The sequence below is a fragment of the Pantherophis guttatus genome, chromosome 4, assembly GCF_059756535.1.
Source record: "Pantherophis guttatus breed Tessera chromosome 4, ASM5975653v1, whole genome shotgun sequence".
NCBI lineage: Eukaryota > Metazoa > Chordata > Lepidosauria > Squamata > Colubridae > Pantherophis > Pantherophis guttatus.
The window spans coordinates 51,979,543-51,997,119 of NC_142066.1; the positions used below are offsets into that span (position 1 = coordinate 51,979,543).

Here is a 17,577-nt window from a genome sequence, read left to right on the forward strand (position 1 = left end):
CTTACCCACAGTCATTAAGTGGATGGAGGAAGGAACTTTGGGGCACTGTGCCCTAAGAAGCAACACCTTTACTAAAGATTGCAAAGGATTTTGCTTCTCCCATAGAGGTGGCATGGCGTACAAAAGAGGTGGGAGAGATCCTATGTTCCTTGCCCTGAACTCTGGGTAAAATGTGAGCATGGCATGATAGGGAAGAATGACACCTGAGGTGGCAAAGTATCAAAGTATGAAGTGTCATGGGAGGGATTCACACCCTGAGATCTGCACATCACGTTAAGGATAAGTTATGACCTAGGAAGCAGCCTATATACCCTCCTACCCCAGCTGACATAAGATGGGGGACAGTGCCCTCTATAGATAAATGGGCACACAGGAATAAAGTCAGAGGCCTTTCTCCATTAGCAGCTTTCTTGCATATATAAATCTCTAGTACAAAGGGTGGGGGAAGCAAATTCTACCTTTCTGCATTCAAACTCCTTATGAAAAAGCTATTTCAGCTCCCCTTAGGAGGTGGTGTTATATATGTGCTGGTGATGGAGAGAAGAAAGTGTTTTAAATGAGGACTAAAATCAAGATCCTAAAAACATTTACAGGTAGTCCTTGACTTATGGCCATTCATTTAGTGACCATTTGAAGTTATAATGATCTTGAAAAAAGTGACTTATGACAGTCCTTGGTCTTATAATCGCTGCTGCCAGTATGCCTGCGGTCATGTAATCACAATTTTGGTTCTCAGCAACTAGCATGTATTTGTGATTGTTGCAGTACCCCAGGATCATGTAACATGTGATCTTCCCAGCTGATTTGTGATAAGCAAAGTCAATGGGGGGGGGAGTCAGATTTGCTTAACAGCTGAATGATTCAGGTAATGACAGCAGCAAAAAGGTCATAAAATCAGGTGTGACTTGCTTGATGACTGCATCACTTAGTGACAAGTTTCAGTCCCAATTGTGGTCTTAAGTCGAGGACTATCTGTGCCATTTTAAAATCTTAAGGGGTGCAAAATGCATTCATTCCTCGCAGCTGACGAGGTGATGTTGGCCAGGCTGAAAAGGTTTACTTTGGCTATAATGTCTTAGTCTTACCAATCAAGTAATCCCTGTGAAAAAAAGGCTCTTGCCTCTTCCTTGTAAGATACAACCAAATGAAGCTGGTTGTTTCACAACATGATGCTATTATTTGATCATACTCCAAAGGTGTCAACTGAATTAATCTAGTGTTGTAAATTCTATCTGAAGCGACAATCTGTGCTAGTTCAATCACAAACTATTGCTGTTTAACAATAATACTATCTAACAAGCCACTATCATAGAAATATCAACCAGATCATCATCCAAAGTCTCATGGTCTCAAAAGATGAAAAATCTTTTTCTTAATACCTCTATTTTAAGAAATGAAACCAAGAGCCTAGTTTCTCCAATTATTTAAGGGAATACAGAATTTAGCCAGATCACTTCAGCCTGCTAGGCAAGAACAATGAAGGTTCATAACTCTATACTGGGCACTAAACTGAAATCACAGGCATGTTTCTAATTGGACAGACCATCTCTCATTCCTTTCAGAGCCTCATAGGGACAACCAAACACGTCAACTAAAGTAGTATAATAATTAGCCAAGTCAAATAAACTAAAACAAATAGCTGACATTTGTCTTCCCCCTACGCTGCCTTCCATTTGAGACTTTGGCAGGAAGCTCTGCATGTATGTAGAGCAAACTTGTGCAAAGTGCAGATGGGGTTTACACTTTGTATACATAGGATATCTGTGCACAGTTGAAAGAACTATACTTATTAAATATATATGCTCTAGATGAAGTCAAGCAGGAGGTTCTGCGCAAGCTCACTGAAATGAATGAGCAGTCCCACTCCTTTCAGGTAGGGTCTAGAAGCTGTTCCTTTTCAGTTCAACTACATGTGTATGTATTATATATACACACCTAAATATGTTCAGGCTCCTTCATCCAAGGTAATACCATTTGTGACTATTTTCTCAGGAGTATAAAGCCGATCTTACATCTTGAAGTTCAGTATGTGTGGGAAATTCACAAATGAGAGTACCAAAATACTATTTTATAGAGGCTGTACTATTTGGTATAAGGCAATGAGGAATTACTATCCTGCCCCCTCTTCCCTGATAACCAAGGGCATCTTTACATGCTTTGTAGATTTCAAACATAAAGATGTTCCAATTACACCTTTTCAAGGCAGAATTAGTTTCCAAGTTGGGTTATATATAAAATATTTACAGAATTACAAATGCCGAACAGACTGTTCACTTGATTGATGTGTGAAAGTGTGTCCTTGCTGGCAACTTACAGAGTATTATTAAGGCTTCTAGAAAGATGAGTGTAGAGAACTGACCTCAAGATAGGGGTAGCACTGTGGCTTGAATGGTACTTCAGCTGCCCTGACAAGCTGAGGGAATATGAGACATTGGTGAAGTGAGGCCAAATGACAAACGTATTTGAGACAGAAACAAACAAGAATGGGGAAAACGAGGGAAGGTTAACAGCAAGAAGGAAAATGTCTGCATACATACAGAAACACATATACCTACATTTAAGATATACCTCAACTCTGCCACAAATGCTTGGCAGAACAGTTTGAACCCAGAGAATAGGCAAGGCTCAATACTTCTAGCTTTTAGGTATATTCAGCCGGGCACAGCAGGAATATAATATTCTTAATATGGGAGAGAACAAACCTGTCTACAAGCAGGGAATATAAAACCGGCATGACAGAAGCAGAGACACACTGGCATGTGTGTAAGAGACAGGAACCTTCTTTTCATAGAGAAGCAAATTTGTACTAGATATGTTTGTACCTCTTAAGAATATTAAAATACATACAGAATTTGTTAGGTTAAAACCACAAGATTGGACACCCATACAACTGAGGAAATTTACCCTGCGGATTCACAAGTCCCTCATTTTCATTATTACAAGTAAAACATACACATTTAGACACGAGCCAATGCTGATAGTGTGTTAGGGACACAACTGGGGTCACCATAAACCAGAGTGTATCTTTCTCATATACCAGGAAGATGTTTATGTAGGAACACCACCAATAGTCAGAATAACATACCCATTGAGATAAAGAATACATGTGACCAGCTCTGGCCTCAGCGGGGTCTCTTGGCAGCACCACAATGCCTAAACTGTTTCATGGCTTCTGCCTTTGCTCAATCTACAAGAAGCAGAACAACCTGCCTTTGGATGGCATTCATTTTTCTTATGCTGTCCAAGTTTTTTTAAAAAAGATCCGTTAGGGCCTGGGCTGCCAAACAATAGATGCTGCACTTATAATACGTAAAGTACAGGGAGCAAAGCAAACTCAGCTCGACCCCCTCCCCAAAAAGAAGGAGGGAAGGGTATTCGTTCTAATTGAAGGTGGGATTTGGAATAAGGTAATGGTAGGATTATTATTTGAGATCTGTTTTTTAGGCTTCTGGATAAAGGAGGTCAGTTGCAGATTAGTTACCTATGCAAACCTTTTCAGCCTGGCAAGGAGGGTTATAAGCGGAAAGAGAGTTTCTGCAGCCCTTTGCAGGCAGCAGCAGTATATAGGTAGTCCTTGTTTAGCAACTGCCACAGTTATGACAGTGATGAAAAAAAACTATGCAACTAATCCTTGCATTTATCACCTTTGCAGGTCTGTAAAGCAAAGGAAAACGGACATAAGATCGCAAACACAATTGATTTCACTTAACAACCACGTCATTTAAAACCAAATTGCCAGGGATAAATGAGGATTACCTGTAGTTCGTTTCTCTGTTATCAAAAGAAGTGGCATTAACCTCCAGAGGTTTATTTTTCTCTTTTAAAGAACTATGTGGCAGAATTTTGGGTAAGTACTTGAAAGGCTGGCTGTTGAGGGAGAGTAGTAAGTCAAGAACTAGGACTAGAGAATAATGTGTGTCTTTCAGTGTGAGACTGTCCAGCTGGGACTCCTTGATCTGTGGGGAGAGAAAGCGGGGAAGGAAAAAAGAACAAAGAGGCTGACCTGAGGCAAGAAACCCAAGTACACTGGAACAGTTTTTGGCAGGCAGGCTGGGGAAGAACACCTTAAAAGCCATTATTCTAGGTCAAAATCAGCTTTTTATTTTTTATGTATTGCTTTTTCTTATTCTAACCGAAAATAAGAAGAAATATGAAACCTTCAAACACTGTAGATAGTTTTGCAGAATGCTCGGCTTCAGGAATCTTGTTTTTCTGTCTCTCTCTTTGGAAGCAAATAGCCTTTCACTTGGATGCTATGAGAATTTAGACAATTGGAATACAATGGTTATAAAATTAAGGCTGAAAATAAGTTTATCAATCAAAAGGTGATCTGAAAAAGGATTTATTTGGGTTCTTCTCTACCATACTTTGGCTTCAACTCAATTAAATGGAATTTATGGAAGCTGAACTTTAGAATCAACCCAGATATTTGAGCCAATTAATAATTTCATTCTGATTTTCTTTGGAGAACATTTAGCAAAGTGGTTAGGTTTGATTGCAGAAAAAAGCAACAACTTCTGAAAAATTCCTCAGAAAAAGGCATTCTTCGTGCTTATTTGTGCAGGATTTCTTGGCCTAAATAACTTGTCAGAGCACCCTGGAATACTCTAGAAATTTTCAAAATGCCATGTAAGAAGCACAATGGCCACAAATACACTGCTTCCAAAGGAAGACCCAGAAATATTTTGTATACTAGCCACGTTTGTTATAGGTGCCAGCTTGGGACAAGCATTCCATCTTAAGTGAGCAAAAAAAAAAAAAAAAGTAATTTTTAAAGAATTTCAAATGGCTGGGTTTTTTTTCAGCCTACCCTTATGCAGCTTTTTAGATCTTTTTTCAGCTGATCTGTCCAACTCTCTTTTATATTTACATTCATTTCTAACCTAATTGAATTGATATTGTTTCAAACTCCTTTTACAACTGAATTGACTGTGTTTAATGCATGTGTGTAATGTACATCTAAAGACCTCAACTTTCCCTCAAGCAACACTCAACTCTTTCAGATGCTACATTCATCACTGACCCAAGCAGGGTTTCACACATTCAGTCATCCTAAGAACTACTGAATGTGTCAACTGATTCAGTAAAAACATTGTTTATGTGATCACGTTCAACTCAATAGCAGCTCATTCATAACATAAAATCATCAGTATGGAAGGCATATGCTAACAAACATGCTTGAGGCTTAGAAATTACATACCTTGCCAAGCATCTCAATTTCTGAAATGGATAAGAATGGCTTGGGAATACTAACCAGCTTTGTGTAGTGCAGATACATTAGTGAAAGCTGTACCTCTCCCTGAATGAAATATGAATAAGGATAGAAAATTAGTTAGCCAGTAAACACTTTTTGACATGTTTCGGTGATATCTGGGATGCATTATAATCTTTTTAGTTTGGAATGAATAAATAGATGGGGGGGAAGTGTATAAAAAGATAAAAGAGTAGCTTGGGTTGAGTTCAATTCCTGATTACATGGATAATTCTGAATGTCTTTTTCCTTGTCAAGGTTTATTCAATATTCCAGTTAGAGAATACACATCTCAGAGATCTGATTTCAAGCCAAGTCCCTGAGATGCATAGAAACTTAAGGAGCTTTTTCGTTTTCTTTCTTTACAATAGTTGTATGCCACCAGCCCAATCATGGGCACTGGGTGGGTGTGGTGCTAAAATACTATTGCAGTAATAACAGATTGATTTTTAAAATACAATTGGAAAATTGTTAAATAGAAAAAGGCTCCTGCCTGAAAAGCTGGTACAGCATACTGCTGTTTTAACAAGACTGTTTAACAAGACTACATAAAGTTAAAGGATAATGCAGGAGTTACAAGCAGGTGGGAGTCACAAACCAATACCTAATATTCTATTTTATTTATTCAGTGAGTTTCAGTTTCAGCTTTCAGCTTTTGTTGTAACTCTTTTCTGGCCAGAAAGCCAGTTCCTACTACTCACATCTGCAGAAATTTCCACTGGAAGAGCCATGGAAAGAAAGCATTGAAAAAAGCTAAGGAACCTTATGGCCTTATAGGGAAACATCCATATTTAATTCTGAATAAGAATGGGTCTTGCATAGTGGGAAAGCAGCAGATTAAGGCTGGGTTCACACATTATATGTTTTAACCATGATTTAATGAATAAATTAACTGAGTTCATAAAACATGCTAAACCATGAATTATGGCTTTAAAAGATGGCCAAGTTTCATACAACGTGTTAAGCTAAAATCAAGGAAAATCACTTTGTATCTTAACATAACATATGAAACCAGCCTAAGAATAATGCAGTAGGCTAAGAGTAATGATTGCATGAAAAAAGTCTATCAAGAAAAGGGGGAAGCTGCTTTGGATGGTTATACTAACACTGGGCACTATTTAAAAACTTACTAAATTGTGATGATCTTAGCATAGGAGCTCTGGGCTCCTGAAGCAAAACAAGGACAGTACAGAGGCACCTACAGATCACAGCCAATTCCTCCTGTTTTAATGGAATACTGTGCTTCGCTTACTGAATACTCCTTCAAGGTAATTGTTTCCATGGTCTAACATTACCCAATTACACCATCAAAAGTAGATATAGCAGTCAAAATCTCCAACCTGGAACTAAGCAAAAGCTGTTCTTGTGAATAAGTGCTATATAAACCTCCATGGATAAGTACTATATGAATTTCTGTGGCGGAGCACTTGCATGGCACCAGAGGGGTCCCACATTCAGTTCGTAGCATCCCCAATTACCAGAATCTGTCTTTCACTCTCTACATAAGGAAGTAGAAAATGTGGCCCTACCTTTTGTGGAGATTGCTTGAAACCCAAACAGTCAGATCACTTCATTTCACTGCTCTCCAGCCTCACATTCTGCTTGATTCTCAGGTGCCATCGCTGGGGAAAATGGCCTGAAGCATTGGGGACTGCTGCCCGCCCAAGGAGAATACGGAGCTACAGAGGACACTGGTCTGCTTCCATTTAAGGCAGAAACTTATGTCCATAAAGCGAGTCTTTGATTCAAGTCCAAAGGGTGTATTTTCCGTCAAACCTTTAAAACATAGGATCAGGGCCTAGCAAAAGAATTTTAATGGCCATGTTGAAGCAAATCCAGTGATTTTGGTAGGATTTCCTTCTGGTTAGGAGTTCAGCCTAATTAACCTCTGTCTCTCACAGACACAGGAACAAACACAACACACATGCTCTCTCATACACACAAGCACACATACCTCATTTTATTGCACAGGGAAGATTAATGTAAGAGGGGAACTGTTTACCAAAGTCTTGCAAGCCTGTTTCATGGGACCGATACAGATTTTAGAAGGGGTGGGTAATATTAAAGAAGGGCAGAACAATGAGGGTTGCAGCAAGAAGGGGCAGTGTTAAGTGGTTTGAGTAAACTAGCTATTTTTCAGAAAAGCTGGATTAAGTATGAAGGAATTTAGGTTTCTAATAAGCCATGTGCATATTGTGTAGGTGTACGGGGAATAGCATGTTGTGACATAAGTAAAATAAGAAAACACCAGTCTTTGAAATTAGCCAACCAGGCTATAAAGTTCCTCATCTTTGGATGCTTTTCAAATTGTTATTGCATGGATATGAGGCTTTGGGGATAGTATCAGGCAAGTTTCTTCAGCCTCTACACTGAACAAAAGAAGTTTTCTCCCTCAAAGAAATCCAAGATTAGCTCATATCTTCAAGGCAAAACTTCTGCATCTTCTCAAGATACATTATTTCAATGGACCCAGTTTTATTCCTTGGGGAAATAGCTGGTGGAATAACAACTGGGCATGGTGTTTCCTCTGCACTTTAAACACAAACATCTAACTCCCACATCAAGAAAAGCTGAATGCTGCTCTAAGAATAATGGAATAATTAAGAAAAACCGCAAATGTGGGCTTATTTTGCATAATGTATTCTGTTTCTGCACCAGAGGTATGTATTCCACACACCACTGGAAATCCCAGTTAAGGTCTGTTCTGAGGTTTCATTGGGCTTCATAAGCTGTCTTCACTACCATACAAGTTAGAAACTTGCTTTTTTTTTTTAAGAAAAAAAAAAACATGAGACTGTTAAGATCTGTATTCAACATCACATTTGATGACTGGGGAACAGGCATTGCCTTGAATATTATCCAGTATGACTGCTGGCATTTATGACCCCAGACTCCTTTCAATTCAAGCCCAGCAATTACTTCCCCATTTAACCCCATGTCATTTAAAAATGATAAAAATAAAGCAAAAATCAAACAAACAAACAAAAAAGCATTATGTTTTTTCCAACCCAAATTTTTGTTTGTGTGATTTTTCTTTTTTGTGAACAGACCCGTACAAAGATTTTTCTTCTTAATTAAAAAAAATTATACATATTTATATATATATGTGTGTGTGTGTGTGTATATATATATAATTTCTGTATATTAGCTTAAATTGGAGCTGAGTTCTCCATGCGCCGGCCTCTGAACCTTCAGATGGTACATCCAACATGTACCCAACCCATCATATAACATTCCCCACGGCGTCTTGAATGAGGTAAGAGGTAAAAAGGGTTTTTTTTTTCCAACGGAAACCATGTGACAGAGAGAAAGAACAAGGGAAGGGGGGAATAAAAATATACCCCTCTCCCGAATAACATTATATTACAGTTGCAGAAAAAGAAAAAAAGTCTGGCTATTAAGTTGACGAGAAATGGATCTATCACTGATAAAGCCATTTAGGAGAGATAGAGAAGTCTGATCTATTAACAGTGTTAAGTGCCAAAATACTTGCATTAAGGTGATCACAGTCTGGCTTGCATTAAAGGTGAAAAAGATAGGAAGAAAGCGGGAAGCTCGTGGTTGTTATCTTGTTTTTCTTTAGAAATACCTCCTCCAAGGGTGAATCTTTAGAGTGGGAATTCATAGAGTGGATGTCCAATGTCAAATATGGCCCTAGATACCAATTGCTCCACCTTCCCCAAGCATCAGCCAAGAGGCAAAAATACAGGATTAAAGGTAGGGCTGGTGGCTATTGAAATGGGGTTGTTAGGCCTGGTCGATCAACATTTATACTATTCCCCTTCTCCAAATGATGTTCCCATAAAGCTAACTCCTGGCCAGACCTTCAGAGGTTCTATTTTCCAACAACCAGTTACAACCACATAAGCACAACACTAAATAATGAGGGGCGGGGGGAAGTTGAAATCAAATGGAAACAATATCTAACTTGAAAAACTTGAGGTGTTTTTCTCTTGCCAGCTTGGCCAACTCAGTTTTACAAATGTGGGTAGCCTGCCTCCAAGTTCCCAACTGGTTCACCTCTGATACAGTTCATGCAACCTGAGGCTTGGGGCATTGCTCTGCCCATGACAGTTCAAGTTAGGCAGAATGATCCTCCTTTTGTGCAAGGAAGTGCATTTGAATATTATTTCATTGATCTAGCGCCCCTCTGAAAGGGAAAATTAGACTTAATCAGGCCAGGACAACCTTTCCAACAGGCCTTATAAGAGAAACCTTTGCCTTTTCTTCCCATGTGCACAGATACAAAAGGGCCAGTAATTTAGAAGTGCAGGGGACATGGAATGCTGTAGGAGAAAGAGAAATTATTATGCAGAGCCCACAACCTCTTAATACAGAAAGGCTGTACAATCCTGGGTTGGAAAGGGTGTGCCATGTCCCCATGAATTTCACTGTCTTCATGTTTTCTGTATTGCTAAGTGCCATCCCCCGCCCCAAATAAGAAAGAATTGAAACCTAATTTTGATTCTCTTAGAGCACTGAAGGGTTAGGATTTCTCCTCGTTTCTTCCCCAGAGAGAAGGGCATTGAAGGGAGGGTGCAGCAGGGCAGCGAGAATACTAGTGCAGAAAGAAGTGTACCGCCACGTGGCGTGGGAAAGCGTGTGCAAAGAATTAGCAAGGGCTGTTTCAAAGCCCAGTGGGAACATTGCATGCAGCCTTTCAGCTGGGATGGGGCAGCAGGTGTGGGTGGGAATCTGTTAAATCCACCCACCTTGCTGAACATGGAGGTAGATTGGCTGAAGCTTTGGGGAGGGAAGAGGACATCAGGGCAAGTAGGAAGGCTGATGAATATACCTCTCAACACTGGAACACAAAGGAGGCATCTCTTAAGAGGCAAGCCCTGCAGTGCCATTCAAAGCAATATAAAATAGATCTTTTTTTTTTTTTTTAATAATTGAGTCACTTATTTTCCCATTAAGGGAGGAGCTGAGGGGAAGGATTTTTACCTCACTCAAAGTGCATTTGTCCTTCACATGTGGACCTTCAGCCTCAATTTAGGTTTATTCTCTTTTTTTGCCAAAACATCTCTGACCTTCCTCCTCCCACCTGCCCCTAATTATTTAATAGGTTTTCTCTTTTCCTCTCTCTCTCTCTCTCTCTCTCTCTGTTCCATTTCTTTCTTTTACAAAAAAAAGTGCATTTTCGATTTTAGCCTCCCAGGGAGGATAACTAAATGCTAAAGTTCTTAAAGAAAAAAACAACAACCAAACACACTCTGACGTTTCCTGGGACTGTTATGTGCAAAAGAATATATATATATATTTATAAGTATATATATTTATATATATTGGTAATCAAGTCCGTTTAAACGAGAGAGGTTTGATCAGGGCTCAAGAGGTGCCAATTGCTTCCAGTGTTGTGGGCGGGGGGAGGGGGGGGCAGAAAACTTTTCTTTAAAGAAGGGGAGAAAGGCAAAGCATTTTGACAGGGGGAGGGGAGAGAATAATATATGGATTGTTTTTCTCTTTTTTATGTTAAAGTTTAAGACAGACATTTCACCCTGGAAAGATGACTTTGGACAACAGGGGACATAACAAGAGGGCAGGTGGGAATTGTATTGTCCACTTATTTTTTTTTTTAAAAAAAATCTGCCTAGATAAAGAATGTGTTGGCTACTGCACATGTCTACCTCATAACCCAGATTTTGTATAGCTTTGACTTTTTCATGGCCCACCCTCCCTACCAAGGATGCCCTTGCTTCCCCTATCCAGGGGACTCATTGATGCTGACGTGCAATATTTAGAAAAACAAAACGAAAAAAAAAGGAAAAGGAAAAAAAATGAAACCAACAAAACAGAACAAAACAATGAAAATCTGTTGTGTCCGAGGTGATGAGGTGAGGGCCTCGTGACCCAAGTCCAGACATCGCCCCAGCCCCAAATTGCCCCATGTCCCCAATTCGCCCACGCCACCCTGTTTGCCCCCTCCCTCCATCCCTCCTCACATCCTAAACTTCCTGATCCTCAAAGACCTCGAGGAAGAGTGGGGGGAAGAGCTCCGTGGGGCATTCCACCTTCATGTGCAGGAAGCGGCTGGCATGGCAAGCCCCAATCATGCGCAGGTCAGTCACCTTCATGAGGAGCTTGGGCCAGAAGTGGGGAATGTTGTGTTTGCGATAATTGATGTAGTGTTCAAATGCCAGCAGATAGGTCTCTTGGCATTTTTCAATCTTATCAACGCAAATTAGCCCACTGCGATCTGCAAAATAAACGGAAAAGAGGACACATGTCAGGAAGGCTGAAGCTGCATGTGTAAATTTGTCCCTCTGCAATTAACCAAGTTGCCCCAACCTGAAGTTACCTTTCTGACTCACTAAATCTACCAACCCTCATTGCTCAGATCAGAATTAACTCTGTGTCCTCCATATGGACAAAGCACAGCACCTGAAGTTCAGCTCCTTAGTTTTTCTACTCTCCCACCCCCATAAAAGAGAGCACCACAAATGTGCTTGTAGGAAGAGACAAAGACTTTGTGAGACAGGATAAGATCTTTGTCAAAGTCTGTAGAAACTGGCCTGACTGGCTATTTTAGACCCAAAGGATTAAAGTTCCCTAGTCCTACTCTAGTGTTTTAGATATACAGTTTTTCTATGTCTATGAAGAGATTCCAGAGATTAAAAGTCGCTCTTGCTCACTGCTTACAGCTATCTTATAAAGATCTTCAGAAAGAGAATACAGGTAGCCCTCATTTAATAACTATTATTGGGAGTGCACCTGTCACTAAGCATCACTTGATAGAATTGCTTATTGACAGTTCTAATATAACTGAATCACTCAATTCTATCTTCAAGATGTCCCTCAAATTAAACTGACCAAGCTTCCTTTCTCTAGTTTCTCAGTGCAACCTTCTCACCTGAACATAATGACGCAGTCCAGTTAATAACATTAAACTTGAGTTCAATTTTTCAACACATCCAAAGGCCACTTTAACTAATCCTACAACTAACTGACTGACTGAAGCCATTAAATTAATCCTCTTCTTCATTATTTAATATCCTTTTAATCCTCCAACCATTCCCCAGCCAGGTACAGCATCTCCTAATTCCACAAATGTGACACATATTCTGCTGTAGCTGAGATTTGGAAAACTGTAAATAGCTTGCTAGGTGTTAGAAAAGAAAAAAGCCCAGAACCGAGTAGATGAGATTCTACTGAGCTGGAGCTACAAAAAAAAACCTTGGCTACGTAGGGAAAACCTGGCTAGAAGAAAAACATATATATATATATATACCCACAAGCAGCCAAAAGTTCAGGCTCTACCTTCTCGCAATGTACAACTTTAATCTGAATTCTTACAAAGCTATTGATAATTAATAGGGATAATACTGAGCTATGTGCAGCCTTAGTCTGACTTGTTTATGTTTGCATAATGCCAATGACATAAGGGGCACACTGAGAGCATAATTCATCCCGCACGCATACCTGAGGACATGAGCAGCACAGCCTGGAGTAGTGCCACTTCAGTGTCATCCAGGCTGAAGGCAGAGAGGGATTTTCCCAGATCAAAGATGGCATCTGATACTACGCCCAAGCCACCGTTCTTCAGCTGCTCCCGCTTGACGGCCATTTCACCACTGAGCGTCAGGGTTTCGCTTTCAGGGTCATAACGCACAGCTGCCCGCAGTGACATAATCTCCATGCAGCAGCCTTTCAAAAGGATGATCTGGTCCTCACAAGGCAGCTAAAGGCAGAGAGAAGCATGATCATCTTGGCTCCAGCATACATGGCTTTTTAGGATGGTCTCCACTGGAGCAAAATAAGATCTTACCCCACCTCCCAGAGAATGAAGGTTTTTTCTTTCTTTCTTTCTTTCTTTCCAGGGGAGAAAATCAGTGCCTTAATATACAGAGACAAGGAGTGGCTGTGCTATCAATAATGGGCCCCAGAAATAGAAAAATTACACATTTCCCCAGGTCAAAGTAGCAGGAAATCAAGAGCCAGAAGTTAGTTGTGGTAGGAAATGTGATGCTTCTTTTGAAAGTCACTTATTTGCAGGAAATGTTCTTCTTTTAGCAGCTGGCTCTGTTCACCAGGAAGCTAATTGAAATTTGCTGCCCTCAGCTAGTTAGAAATGCTCCCAGGATGGCAATCAGACCATCTACGAACAACAAGTTACTGCATGATAATTCTCCTACAATTTTCACCCTGAGACAATATTCCTTCTCGTCGGCATTTGTGATCAAATCCCTGGTTTACAATTTTGGCTTATTTATCCAGCCTGAATATTTTGAAGACATAATAAGATAGTTTGTGGTAATTAATTCACTCAATCTAAAGCCATCATGTATGAAATATCGAAGAGGATACTTTACACGGTTAACATTAATGCTGTATAATATAATAGCTGAGTTAGAATAGAGCAAAATGATGTTGATAGTTCAGAATGTTCTGGAATCCTTAGCATGCTATAAAAACCCACCCTCTCAATTTCCCTAAATTAAATAGAACTGGAAGAAGAAAATAGAAAACTACTTTCTGAAAGTATGACGAAGGAGGCCCAACTACTTTCATTACTTAAGGGAAGGACTCAGTGTAGATTTACCTAATGTTCTCCATTTGTACAACCCACATCCTTATCATCTCCAGGCTAAACTACTGCAACACAAGCAGTCCTCATTAATCATCCATTTGTTCAGTAGCTGTATGAATTTATGGCGATGTTGAATGAAGGGACTTTCAACTTGTCCTTGAAGTTCTGAGTACTTCAGAACTCCTACATCATGTGAACAAAATTCGGGCCAATTCACTCTTACTTGCGTTTAATCTTTTGGCAACCTGCATACCCACCATGTGGCTCTGTTCCCTGCTCCCATGCCTGCCATACTATATGCCTCTACCATAACAGCCGCAGTATTTTTTCACATTGGTGCACCCAGGGCCTTTTTTGCATACTCTTCATTTGCGGGTGAATCAAGGCTTCCATTCATGCTCCGCCCAGGGCCCGCCTGTCACATTAAAGAAGGCCCAAGTTGCACCAGTGAGAAAGAATATCTTTTCTAGGTGGAGCCTGCCTTCATACCCTGGGATACTTGTGCAAAACAATACCTTGGGGAGGGCAAAATGGAGGCCCTGGGTGGGGGGAAGAGAAGATTTGGCTACACTAGGGTGAAACAAGGCAGTGTGAAAGGTGATTCCGTCTGATAAACAGTCTGCACAGTGTAGTGGTGTTGGGCAGGGCTGAAGAACAGTGGCAGCTGTCAGTAGTGGGTAGATAGTTGGTGAAAAGCTGCTGAGCCGCCAGGGCCTGGTGGCTCAGCAGACTAATAGCATTGTGATTAACATCAGCTGTCTGCAATTACTGTAAGTTGAATCTCACCAGGCTCAAGGTTGACTCAGCTTTCCATCCTTTCTAAGGTAGGTAAATTGAGGACCCAGTTTGTGGGGGCAATAAGCTGACTTTGTATAAATATATAAAAGTATGAAGGCTATTGCTTAACGCATTGTAAGCTGCCCTGAGTCTCCGGAGAAGGGCGGCATATAAATCAAATTTAAAAAAAAAAAGAAAAAAGGACAGAGATGGAGGGGAGCTAGGCAAATGAGGGGAGTTAAAGAGGAGGCTGGCTCTTACTTAACCGCCGCATAGAGCTGGGAGAGAATGGCTTGGATTTGGCTGGGTCTCAACTAACGACTGGTGGAATTTAGTTAACAACAGCAATCATGATTGCAGAGATTGCTGTCACTGAGGAATGCATTCATGTGATGTCATGCTTTAGAATTGCATTTCTCAGCGATGGAAATTCTGCTTTTGAAGGTTACTCAGGAACTGCTATAGGTGCAAAACATTGTGGACCCTTGGCTTGTGGCTGGCAAGTATAGGCTACAGCAGTGATTTTGTGGCATGGCCTTGGCTGCCAGTGAATTTCCAGGTACTGTTCAAAGTGCTGGTTTTAAACTGTAAAGTCATTTATGCTTTGGCTTCCTGATGTTTTCAGAATCATCTCCTTCAGGCTGAAGGTTGGGAGGAGACTGAAGGCAGTGACTCCCCACTGCAGCTCTATGACTTTAGCACCTCCCTTCCTTGCTCCCTCCCTCCCTCTCCCATCCCTCCAGTTTATAGTCTATCTACTACACCTTCTTGATGGCATTTAGTTGTGATAAAATGGTATCATTCCAGAAAATCTTTCAATTATAATGGCCGCCACTGGGACTGGGTGACTGTGCATGTTATTTAACTTGTCTCATCTATTATATTTATTGTTCTTTTGATGTAAACTGATGGTATATTATGTTATACTGGAATAGATGATACAGAGGAATTGGAATAATCATTAATAGCAACATAATCATTTATGCACCTTGGGAATGAACAGAGGCTTAGGCCCCCTCTTCTCCCAAATGTTTCTTCAAATGCCTCTCAATACTTTCTGGAGTTCCTATTTGCCAATCTGCTGCTTCGGTGTAATATTTTTTTTCTTTTAGTTAAGGATTTCTCTTGTACAAAATGATTCCAGTCAAGCAGGAATCACAAAGTGAATATGCCCAGTTAACTAGGCCATATGATTGTATCATTGAAAGCAAAACTGCTATAGCAGAAGAATCTCCTTGGTTGGTTAAGTTTAACGCAATAAAGTTCAGTTTAATAAAGTCTATTTGGGGTGCAACACATTCTAAGTAACAAGAGCTATTCTTTTTGTAGTGATCCATGAGCCATTCCATAAAAGATCATGGAAAATGAGGAACATCATTTGACACTGTGATAGAAGTATTTATGAAATTTCATTTTCCTTTAATTTAAATCACCCTTTAACTTTGCAGACATAGGATGAACTGATAATATTTGACATAATTCCCTATCTCCTGTGTATGTAAAGAGCTGAAGAAAGGTATATGACCAAAGTAGGGCTGGTGGGACAAACCTCCTAAGACTAAAATCTTTCAGACCAGGACTTGATGGGAGGAGAGATGGCATGTGGATACTGATGATGTGAGCATACAAATATTCCTCAATTTATAATCATAATAAAGCCTACCATTATGGTTATAAGTCATGATGGTCTAAAAATGAGTCACCAAGTGACCAGACCTGATTTTACAACCTTTTTTTTTTGCAGTGGTCATTAAGTCAATGTTGTACTCATTACATGAACCCATTGTTCCCTTTGAGGCATTGTTGCTGGAAAAATGGAAGACTGGTTTTCTACAAAAACATAAATTGTAGTCACATAATCATGGAACATTGCAAAAGCCTGTAAATGGGGGCTGGTCAGGGATGAAATTTATTTACCTTTGCTACCGGTTTGCAAATCTAAGCGCAGTTAGGGTTAGTGGTGTTTCTACGCTCGCGTGCACCTCCTCCACACATGTACAGAGCCTTCTGTGTATGCGCAGAAGGTCAAAAACAGGACATAATGACGTCCGGGCAGGTGGGTGGAGCCTCCCACCACTGGCGCTACCGGTTTGCCTGAGCCGGATAGAACCGGTTAAATTTCACCACTGGGGCTGGTGATCATGTGATTGTAGGGGTGGTGGTAGCTGTTGTAACTTCAGATTGTAAGTATCTTTGGGGAAGGGGTCTCCATCGTAACTTTGAAATGTCATTAAGCAACCAATCATAAAGTGAGGACTGCATATATACTGTATTCCTATGTCTTCCGAACAACCAACCCAAAATGGTTTTAATTATGATAAAACAAGAATGGAAGGAGAAATTCTCTGGAAGTTCAAAACTTCATAATCAAATTTCTCTTTGCTCACTATCCTTTGCTTACCTCTGAAAACATGGGCAGTTTTTTGGCAAAATCCACCACACGGGTGATGGCAGGGGTAATGATCTTCGTAAACTCACTGAATGCCTCCAGGTCTACTTTGTCTCCATCAGGCATGGAGGCCATTGGTGACTGACCAATATCTTCAGGCTACGAGTGGGAGAAAGAAGCAGTATTAAACTAACCCTGGAGATTCTATACAACAGGAAATTTATCATCATCAGTCCTAACATAACTCTTTTTAACTCCAAATCTTATCTATCGATAACTTTTCCTTCTCTCAATTTCTTTAAAAGGTGATCTCTTTAGGTTACATATTCTTTCTACAATTAGTATCAAAATAATATCACCCTATTAAAATATTTTAATAAACATTATAATTATTATTTGAATGGATTTTATTTAAAAAAAATCTTTAAAATTATTAAAAGCAATTTAGAAGATCAGTTTTAGCAGATATTACTCTGCTAACACACTGCAAATCTAAGAGTTACATTGCTGAAAATACAAATTTCGGTCCCTTGAGGTTGGGAAGATCAGAATCCATGGTTCTACTCCAATGCACTAGTTTGAGAATGACACCCATCTGCCTTTGGCTGTTCTGGATCTGACTGCTTTTGA

At 40.1% G+C, this 17,577-nt stretch overlaps 1 protein-coding gene across 6 annotated transcripts in view; it reads right to left on the minus strand.

The window, feature by feature from the left end:
• Nucleotides 1–10,709: 10,709 nt before the first annotated feature.
• Nucleotides 10,710–17,577, minus strand: part of THRA (thyroid hormone receptor alpha) — a 153,933-nt gene continuing 147,065 nt past the window's right edge. For all 6 annotated transcript variants that reach the window (XM_087892172.1, XM_060691655.2, XM_060691656.2 and 3 more), the window contains 3 exons: nt 16,960–17,106; nt 12,674–12,932; nt 10,710–11,450 (listed from right to left, as the gene is read on the minus strand). In XM_087892172.1, coding sequence (XP_087748298.1) covers nt 11,200–11,450; nt 12,674–12,932; nt 16,960–17,106 — 657 coding nt within the window. In that variant the 3' untranslated portion in view covers nt 10,710–11,199. The remainder of the gene's footprint in view (nt 11,451–12,673; nt 12,933–16,959; nt 17,107–17,577) is intronic.